The sequence below is a fragment of the Eurosta solidaginis genome, chromosome 1 (assembly GCF_040869045.1).
Source record: "Eurosta solidaginis isolate ZX-2024a chromosome 1, ASM4086904v1, whole genome shotgun sequence".
In the NCBI taxonomy this organism is placed as follows: domain Eukaryota; kingdom Metazoa; phylum Arthropoda; class Insecta; order Diptera; family Tephritidae; genus Eurosta; species Eurosta solidaginis.
The window spans coordinates 314,795,541-314,806,567 of NC_090319.1; the positions used below are offsets into that span (position 1 = coordinate 314,795,541).

Sequence of the window (11,027 nt, forward strand, 5' to 3'; positions counted from 1 at the left end):
TACTAGTTTTCGGTATGAATTATTAAATTGGGAAGACAAATATTTTTTTAATTAATGAAGTTGAAAACGGAACATTGAGCAGAACCTTGATAATTTTTTGAGACTAAACCTGAATATACATATACATACATATATACATTACCGACTCCGATGGAGGGCCATCTATCCCCTAAATCGCCCACCCCTCCTATCTATGCTACTGTATCCGAAGCAGAAAACATAGGGGAGAAAATTGTTGTGGTAAAACTCCCATGAGGATAAGATAGAAATGAAATAAGTATTAGTTGAATTAATTATTTATTTAGAATAAATTGTCGCAGAAAAATATCTGAGTTTTTATTCCGGAACTGCCTAGTTTACTGATTTTAATATTTTTCGTTTGTTCATAATTTCATCAAATTGGAGTCATAAAAGGCTCTAAGGTGATAGCATATTTGAAGCTGATATTTTTCGGACCCATATTGAACTCCAGAACTGTACGAGAATATTTATAGGGTACACATATTTACGCAAACAAAGCTACCCCTCAAACATGCTCACGACGCTCATAATTTAAGAATCCGAAACGAGTCCAAAATAAGTGGGCAATGTAGGAATCAGAAAAGCGTCGAAACGCGTAGGAGGGTAAAAGAAAATTTAACTTTTGCCTTTTATTTAACGGCCTAAAAGCTCCAAACCTAGCATGCACAATTATCATTTACAACTATTTATGTTCGTCAGAGCAAGTTTGGAACAAAGTTTAATACAAAATGAATTACATTTGTACATTATTGTTAACCTTGCTTTTCTCTTCTTGTATAAGCATCGACGTTTTTCCATTCATGGACGCTTCTCGACATTTTTAATGTAACCGCAAAGCTGCCACGCTCTGTCCAGGTGTGTCGAACTATATATGGCCCAATAAGCGCTGACGATGCCTAATAAATAGGCCATATATGTGTCATATAATCAGAGTTTATTACAGTTAAAATTGACGCCGGAGAGTTCCAGTAGATAATAATATGAGCTGTTTAAACGCCTTTTAAGACTTATGTCGGTCTCTTATTTAGACTCAAATGATATACGTTAATAGGCTCATATAGGACGACCATTGCAAGAACGAAAAATATTGCGTTCGGCCTCCCAAATGAGCACATACCGACTGTAAACGCTCCAATTTAGATATTTTTCGGACTCTTTTTTGACTTAAAATGTTTACTGGGTAAACTTAAATTTTTGCAACGCCATGCATTATTGGCTAAATATTTTTGAAAAACGCTAGATTACAGATTAAAACTAATATATCACAATTGTGTACATTTTGGGTAATTGTTTACGACAGCATGACACTGCTAATACGCGTCCAAAAATATCGGGAGATGCGTCTTGACATCAGTATTAATAATCCGAAGGCGGAAAATAAAAATTTTAACTCGTTCAAAAGATATTAACGAAAACCCGAAAAAAGACCCGCGGGTACTTCCAAAACTGGGGGAGGTATCCATAGTATTTTTGCACAGAAAACCTTTCTGCGTTTGCGGCCTTTGGATGCGCTTATAAAAAATTACCCTGGGTGGGTCCAACACCGGTTTGGAGGCCAAAACTATATCCGCACAAAACAATTATGTTCACAATTTTTTGTGAGATTATTGTTCTCGAGATTAATGCGCGTCTTTTGACATCTCTCTCGATATTTTTTGACGCGTATTAGCAGTGTCATGCTGTCGTAAAAAATTACCACATTTTGGATTGAATTTGTTTCCCATATTTTTCAAAAGATTATTTTTACCCTACTTTTGGGTAAATATTTAGGTATTTACGCATTTTCACCATATATAACCAATTTGCCGGGTATTTACCTTTTGGGTATTTACCCCTTTCCCATCTCTATCAAAGCGCAACTTTCCATCACTGAAAGAAGCTTGTTAGAAAATAAACAAAAAGGTGCGCGGGAAACAGTACAAATTCTGTAAATTTTTCACATATTTATAAAAGTTGTAAAATTTCTGAATAATAAATAAATAATTAAAAAACACCAATGTTACGTAACGCAACGTCTGCAGAAAGATCGCCTTTGCGAAAAAGTATCGGCGAATGCAGTCACAATTCTTCAGCTTCGTCTATCATGTCTTTTCATGGATCTTGGGCGCAGGAGGTGCACAACGCTGAACATGACAAAAGTCGTGTAAGTACTTTTAGATCACTTTTAATTTATTAATGCCTAATATACATATATTTTAAAATTAGCGTTCGTCACTAAATAAAAGTGTAGAAATCAACAATAGAAATGGACAAGAAATAGCAAATGACAATGATAGTAGTCAAGAGGAAGTTAATACTTCTAAATCTGCAGCATCTCAGGATCGTGAGATATCACTAGAGTTCATAGAAGGAGTTAATGAAGAAAAGTATGAGCGTTTATTAAAAGAGGATAAATTAAAAACACCTTTCAAAAGACGCTACTCACACACACCAAGTAATGACAGTCGCTCTGATAGTCCTAATGATTGGAATAGTGATTATGGTGATGGAGATGGCGCCGGGCTTGATAATGATCATTGTATTAACGAAAACGGAAATTTTAAGCGCTCCACTAATCATAGCAAATGCCAATATGACGCACAAAAACGTTCACGGTATAATAGTAACGGATCTCATGCATCCTCATCGAGAAATAGAGGGGAAAGAGAAGACGATCCAGCTATATTGTCACGTCGTCAAAAACAAATTGAATATGGCAAAAATACTTTGGCATATGAACGTTATATAGAAATGGTACCGCGACATCAACGTACACGCGATCATCCTCGAACACCGGATAAGTTTGGAAAATATAGTCGTCGCACATTTGATGGGATAGTAAAAGTGTGGCGCAAGCAGCTACACTACTATGACCCAGAACCAGCTGCTGGCACAGCAACCGGTGGGGCGAATGATGATGATACTGAATCGGATTAGCGGCTGTATTTAATGTTAACATACATACATTATATATATATTTCACTAATGATTATTATTTTTTGCGTGCGTTCGCATGTTTACATAACATATTTTTTTGTTCGTAGTAAATGCTTAATTTTCGTTTTACATATTTTATTATATCGCTAGAACTGTTTTCTCATTTTTTTTGGAAATAAGTTAAATATGCAAAAAATATAAAATTTGTATTAAAGGTGAAATATTGAATATTTACATATATGTAGTATATTATATTTTGGTTGCCTAACATTAAAGGCTTTTGAAAAGAACACGAATATTTGTTTTTAATATAGCACAGCCACCAAACTGCAATATTGCAGTCATGTTCCCGATAAGGTGCAATGAAGGGTAGGATGGGTTGAAATCATGGTATATATTTAATGAAATTGTAGGCGATAGATTCCCATAGAGTCTTTCTCCGCCTTGCAATGAGTTTATACGGAAGAGCGTTTAGGCCTAGAAGGTTAAATTGGTCATATTAATCGGTCCCGAGATGGTCGGGCTGGTACCTTTCAGAGCTGGGTTAATTTAATTCCTATTCTGCACAGCAAAGGAATTGATTACATTTCAATTCCCAAAAAAAAAATATCAAAATTAATTTAATTTAATTTAATTAATTAAAAAAAAAAAAAAATTGCGCAATTGCAATTTCTTTCCCAGTACTTTCGAAAGGAATGTGAAATGTAATCGAAATTTCCTTCAATTATGTTACGAGGAATGGAAAAAGTACTTTCGAATTTCCGATTCCATTCTTCAAAGGAATTGCGAAAGTTATTGAAAAGCTACAAGTTAATCTGTGTATAAGAACTTGCTCCGGTTGATGTGGGAGACTTTCGGGTCACACTTTTCATTATTTCATCAGATTTTTCTTGTGAGTTGCAACTGAAGGCATTTGGAAACACCAATGAATATGATCTCATTATCCTTCCCTCGGCGGGTTAGGGGGTCAGAATATACCCGCGGTAGGTATGCCTGTCGTAAGAGGCGACTAAAATACCAGATTCAAGGGGCTGTGTAGCGCAACCCTTCAGGTTGCCAGCGCAATATATAGCTTCTGCAAACCCAACCCAATTGTCAACCTCACCTATCCGTATCGAATCCTGTTTCACTTATCAGCATGGTTTACGCAAAATTCATAGCACTACCAGCGCTGCCAAAAGCTTTTAAAACAGTTAATCACGGCTCTCTACTCCAAAATATAGAAGGTTCACCCTTTCCCCTTTTGGATAAAAATGGACTGCAAATTATCTGCACCTAGCCGACCTAATCCACGACCACGCTGTTTTACGATATGGAATATTGGACGTTCACGTCGATGGTGTTACTTTGCCGAATTTTAGGTCAGGTTAGGTTTAAGTGGCTGCCGTCCGCATCGTAGCGGCACACCTAGGCCTTCATAGGCCCATTGTGAAACCACACGGATTTGTTCCTACTTCGTTGAGTTTGTGAAGCTAACTAAGCGTCGTGTATTGACCTTAGCTATATCAGTCAGATCTACGAGAAACATCTTGCCCATAAAACGTTGCCTTCTTCTACCGAGCGCTGGACATTCGCAGAGTAGATGCCTAACAGTTTCAGGCTCTTCTTCGTTGCCGCAGCTCCACAATAGTCATTAAATGGAGCGCCAATCCTTTTCGCATGCGGTCCAATACAAACGTGACCAGTGAGAAGACCTACAACTAAGGAAATATCACTCTTACTGAGGGTGAGAAGCTCTCGGAATCTCTTCTCATTCCATTCCGGCCATGTGAGTTTTGCAGTGTGGTATCTATCACGATGCTTCCACCTGGCTCCGGCTTCCATCAGTAGAGCCTCCTATATCTTGAGCTTGCAGGTGGTTAGCGGCATGCCCAACCTCTTCCCGGATGGTGAAAGTGGGAGGGAGGTACCCTTTCTTGAAAGCTCATCGCCATCTCATTACCTGGCATGCCCTTATGTCCCGGAACCCATACCAGATGCAGAGTAAACTGTTCAGCCATCACGTTAAGTGATCTGCTATAGCCTACTACAGTTTCAGAACTAGTTGTGATAGAGTCAAGGGCTTTCAGTGCTGCTTGACTGTCTGAGAAAATATAAATGTGCTTCTGAGACACTGCCCCCTGCCTAAGGCAGTCCACAGCGTCTTGTATGGCCGCAAGCTCGGCCTGAAATACGCTACAGTGATCCGGAAGGCGAAACAATCTTTGAATGTCCAATCGCTCCGAAGAGACACCCCCTCCGACCCTTTTATCCAGTTTAGATGCATATGTGTAGATCTGAATGATGTCAGTGGGCCAATTTGCGTCATTCACCCACTGTTCCCTCTCAGGGATTAATATCTCATATCCTTTGTAAAAGATGGTATGTGGTTTGCAGAAATCTGTCCATTCTGGTATACAGAATTTGTCAAGATTGTTAGTCAGGCAAAGATCTTAGAGGTAACATTCGGTGACACTCTCACCTTCAAGGCGTATGCCATCAAAGTTTTATCTAAAGTACAAAGCCGCAACAAAATCCTCAAGTCGCTTATCAGCAGCACTTAGGGAAAATATTGTTACGAATATTAGCAACACTAAGGGGTACTGTCATCTCTAAGCCGATGCTAAGCAGTGACTTGATGCACATCAATAATTCAATCATTATGTCTACACATATGTACGTACACGCAGCGGAGAAGCAACGCACAAACCCATGTATATATCTTCACCAAAGATTATCGAAAATAAAGATCTTGCAGGGACGAAAAATCGTGTGAAGCAAGCTTCACAAAATTCTAGTAGGTCACATTCACCACTTACCACAGCAGAATTTGTTAAACTACCACTGTCCGTATTTGTTATTTAACAATTATTTGTACACTTTTTATTCAGCTAATGTGTTCAGAATTTTAACTTTTACTCTCTAAAACTCCAATCAGTGTATTTCTGTGCTTAAATTATGTTCAAAATTGTGTTAAAGTTTTTGGTGTGGTGAAAGTGACCTACTAGAATTTTGTTACGCTCCGCTGCTTTCCACCGACGTTTGCGACTGCAACATCTTAATTTCCGATAATATTTGCATATATCTTATCTGAGGTGCTCATAAGAGAGGGCAATAATTTGTGTATTACTCACGCGCATATGAGAAGCTATAAACCAGGGCCATTCAAAACTGAAAGTGCATCTGCATTAGTGAGAGCGCAATCGTCGCGATGATCGTGCGGGTGAATTGATTTTTCATTTAGTCGCTTACTAGCAAGCAACAAGCATGTGTATCGCGCATAATTTTTCATACTATTTTGATACCGATCAGCCGATACCCATTACTGATGTAGCTACGCCAAGTGCCAAGCCATTGTAAATTTTACCAAGTAGCGCAACTAACAGCTGATCGGTGAAAATTCGCACATTCACACGCACAGTTCTCGACTCAATTTCAAAAACAAATTTTAGATTGTTTAACTCAATTTTTAAAGTGAGATTATCCTTACGAATTTATGTATATAGAATATATAAGGCGTTTTTGTTGTTATTAAAACAATAGTTTTATTTATATTAAAGCTTTTAACATTTTTTTTTTTAACTTTGAAAAAACTCCCAACACCATTCCTTCATTATATGACATTCGACTGCCTAGTCCACTGCCTTCCACTCTATTCGCAACATAACCTCTACTTAAGCTGCCAAACTATATAGTAAACAATGTGCCAAGCAGCGACTAACTCAATTAACGACGACAGAGCGAATCATATGCGTGTGAATTGAGAGGGCACAATTGTGCTATGAAATGAATGGCCCTGCTATAAACGTAGTTGTGGCTGGTGATTTTGTAGCTGATAACTAACTAGTAACTTCTGGAATGGAAAAGCCTAGAAATATGCAACGAGGAAACCAGACAGTATAAAAGGCGACAACAGTAGAGGCGCGAGAATCAGTTTGATTTAAGAAGCCACCTGGCGAGCAATAGTATTATTGTGAAGAACTTTAATAAAGGCCATTTTGCATTATGGAATAGTGGAGTTATTTATTCAACAGTTTAGCGGTACGAACCTTAGTAGAAGATTTGAAATAAGCGGAATTGCAGTAAATTCGTTACAATATAAAGCCACGTACAAAGCAATTGACCGGCCGCTCAACAGCAAATCTAAATTACAATGATACAATCTTTCCATACCCGTCCTCATATACGGCGAGGAGAAATGAATTGCCTGTCATAGAAGACAGTGCTTCTATTCTACAAAAATTTTCGTATGGTCCAAGGAGTTGCTATGGCCTCATAAAATCACCGCTTGAATCGCAAAAATATTTTTTACGCTAAGAATTTTTCAATTACGTTTCCAAAAAACGAAATTACTTTTGGTATCCTTTTTTGAGGAATTGAAATGTAATCAATTCCTTTGCTGTGGAGGGAAGGTATTGATTACTTTCCTCAAGTACATGTAATGGTGAATTGATGGTAATTTAATAACTAAAGTAATCATTGCTACCTCTGGCTGCTTTGTTACCGCAACATACCGGATCTATATCCGCCAAAGGACCATCAATATCGATAACACTCCCCAAAGCCATCGGCAGTTTCATTGTTATCGTTTGAGTAATCGTATAGGCCGATAACTTGCCGGTCTACAAGTGGCCCTTAAAGTTTGCCTAGGAATATTTAAATATTCGAATAATCGTTCAGCAGCGACAATTCAATCGAGAAAAGATGGTAGGTTACACCCATTTTTAAAATAAAATAAAAAATAAACTATACCAGTCATTCTCGGAGCTTTAATAATTTAGGAACCCGATATGAGTCCGAAATATATGAAAACTATGAGCCTCCCCCAGCGGCTTAGGGGGTCAGAATATACCCGCGGTAGGTATGCCTGTCGTAAGAGGCGACTAAAATACCAGATTCAAGGGGCTTATTAGCGCAACACTTCAAGGTTGCCAGCGCAATATATAGCTTCTCCAAACCCAACTGTCAACCTCACCTCCTCATGTAACTTGGGGGTGGGGAGGGAGGCATGGCCTGAAGGTGTAATGTGGCCATATAAATCGTTTCCGAAATGATCGCGCTAGCACCTTAATGGTGCTGTGTTACCGGAGCGTACCCGATCTGTATCCGGCAAAAGACCATCACATCGATAACACTCTCCAAAGCCTTCGGGGAGAAACCTTATCGCAACAACAACAACATGAGCCTCAGAAATAATAATGTCTTTTATGACTCCATTGTGATGAAAAATTTGAGCCTTATGCCAAGGGTATTCAACAAACAAAGCAACTTCAGAACAGATATTCATATTTTATTTTGGGAAAATTTTCTTTCAAATTTAATTTGAATGTAATAACGTTTCTTGCTGCAGCTGTATGGAGGACGATGAGGTGGAATCACCAAATCACTTTATGCTGGATTGCCCAGCTTTTGCCAGAACTAGGCGAAAGTACTTCGGTCGCGACTCACTTGGACCTCCCGAGGATTTATCCAAAGTTGAGATCGGTATCATTCGGAGCTTTATCGTTGCTACTCAACGATTCTCTAAGTAGCTAGATCTAAGTCACCGTTATTTTTGGTGTATGTGGTATCACAACGGACCTTCGTGTTGTCCAAGTGAGCTATCCTTATCAGGGCAGCTACCACCTAACCTAACCTAACGTTTCTTGCTAATTATTTTGAAAATTGGTATGCTAAGGTCTACTTACAGAACTACAAGTTATTTTTTTAGGTCAGAGTTAATTTCAAAAGTAAAAAAGAAATGTATGAATTTAACCCCTCTAACTTGCCATTCTGTAAGTGGGCCTAAGAAGTAAATCATGAGCTGTTTATGAGAGTAAAGTAGTCTGATCGGACTCTTATTTGGGGGTCTGATCGGCCTCCTATTTAGGAGTCTGATCGGACTCCTATTTAAAAATAAATAAATAAATAAGTGTAAGCCGCGATAGCCTCTAAAGAGATTTTAGGCCGAGCTTCTCTTCCAATTTGCGTCGTGTTCATTTTAAATTTTTCCTACAAATTGGCGGGACGGAACCTCCTTGTTTTATGCCGACTCCGAAAGGCATTAGCAAGACAGATAAGTTTTCACTGAAAAACTTTTCATGGCAGAAATTTTGATGGTGCTCTGCCCGGGGCGTAAATCCAGGATCTTCGCTGTGGTCTTTAGTCTCACATAATGTATGAAATAAGGCTCATATCGGAAGGCCATTGTAAGAAGGGAAATAAACTCATTTCGGGTTCTAAAAAGAGCTCATAATGCATGTAAGCGCTCCGATTTAGGTGTGTGTTATAACACTTTTTTTGACACCGAATGTTTGCTAGGTATCAAGAGCGGTCCAAAGCCAATGGCCAGAATCTTAGTAAAAGGTGGCTATTTTGTTTGTGTACCAAAAACAAAGAAGCCACCTTTTACCTAAACAATTTTATGCATAAGGCCTAATACCTATGTACATTTCAGAGTCTAACTTTGAAAAATGGGGAATCGCTTTTTATACTCAGCGTGCTTTGCACACAGAGTGTATTAACTTTGATTGGATAACGGTTGGTTGTACAGGTATAAAGGAATCGAGATAGATATAGACTTCCATATATCAAAATCATCAGTGTCGAAAAAAAATTTGATTGAGCCATGTCCGTCCTGTGAGGACCCCAAAACCGAGGGTTTTGTACCCTCACAACATATACTTACATATTCATTTTACATACATTTTATACAATAATTGAATTTATAACCCTGAATTTACCATTTATACATATTTACGACATGTACTATATCTTTATGAATTCCACGTCAAAATACATATACCTATTCTGTTGTATATTGAATTAATAATTACTAAATTGAAGGACAAATCAGACTTGCGCACTTTTGCGCGCAAACAAAATATTTACATTTTCGCCCACATAAATTTCAAATATAGGTCACCCTAACATACACTAAAACATTTGGAAGGGAAGGGGATACGCACAAAACATAAGATTGCGTCGGTCAACCAACCCTTTGCGCATCCAATGCACTCAACTACAAATACAACATACATAATAATTTGAATAAACGGAGATCAGCAGCAAGTCGCCAAAAATAAGCGCCGCTACTAATTGGAATCTTGCTATACATACTTACGCACAAGCATACGACACACCAACACACGCCGTAAGCAAAAGTCGAAAGTATCAAGCGAGGCCAACGCACCATCCATGGTTCAACTATATACAGGTTGGCTCATCTGTAAAGCAACAAAATGTGTCTGTTCAAATTGTCAAAACCTGTGTATTGGTGTTGGTGCGAATGGTATGGAATGGAAACATAAAACTTAGCAGTTTTTGCATGTGTAAGTAAAATGTTGCCAATGTGTTGGTTTCATTTTGAGTTTGCCATCTCCATTTGACAATCCCTTCGACCATGCAATGACATAAATAAAATCAGCTGATGAGATGAGCCAACCTGTACATAATTGAACCATGGCACCATCAGAACCAAGGGACAGCGAACACACGCATAAACACAAATGGTTGAATTCAATAGTTAAAGCGAAGGTTGGAAAACACGGCGGGCATACAACAAACAGATGTACGACACTAGGTACACTGGTTTTTATGTATATTACGGCTCCCGAAAATTGGGGTAGAGCTAAATGCCGGGATAGCGGATTATCCTACATGATCGAAAGTATGCATATATACATATATATGTATATGTACAAACCATAGGGATAATGGAAGAAGGGACAACGTATGTTAGCATGTAAGGGTATGTATATACTAATAGAATACAGCGAAAGTAGCGTTAGACTAGTATTCGATTTTTGCATTTCTACCTTTTATAATTGTTATAATTGTTATTGTAAAATTACTGACTGCCCGCGCGCAGTCTTACATAATTTTATAACGGAGGAATTGTTACTAATAAATTGTTTTTAGAAAATAACCGTCCGTCGACGAACGAAATCGTATATAAGGGCGACAAATTAGCTTGTAAGATGAAAGCTAGGAGATAGGCATACGAAACAGTGGGCTTCTACCACTGACCAGAACACGACCTGAAGGTTTCTACTTCATTTCGTGATTAGTTTTATATTCAGTAGGAGATTTCTACTCCAACTGACGGAGAGCTTGGCAGAGAGGTCCTACCT

The 11,027-nt window shown here is 38.4% G+C and overlaps 1 protein-coding gene across 1 annotated transcript; it reads left to right on the forward strand.

The window, feature by feature from the left end:
• Positions 1-1,882: 1,882 nt before the first annotated feature.
• Positions 1,883-3,227, forward strand: Slbp (Stem-loop binding protein). The gene is made up of 2 exons (XM_067772267.1): positions 1,883-2,164; positions 2,227-3,227. The coding sequence occupies exons 1-2, from the start codon at positions 2,018-2,020 to the stop codon at positions 2,935-2,937; spliced, it is 858 nt and encodes a 285-aa protein (XP_067628368.1). The 5' UTR covers positions 1,883-2,017; the 3' UTR covers positions 2,938-3,227.
• Positions 3,228-11,027: the final 7,800 nt, after the last annotated feature.

Excerpts from the sequence above, each read along its gene's own strand:
- Slbp (XM_067772267.1), top strand. The coding sequence starts at position 2,018 with ATGTTACGTAACGCAACGTCTGCAGAAAGATCGCCTTTGCGAAAAAGT. Across the intron at positions 2,165-2,226 it reads CTGAACATGACAAAAGTCGT|CGTTCGTCACTAAATAAAAG; the intron begins GTAAGTACTTTT and ends TTTTAAAATTAG.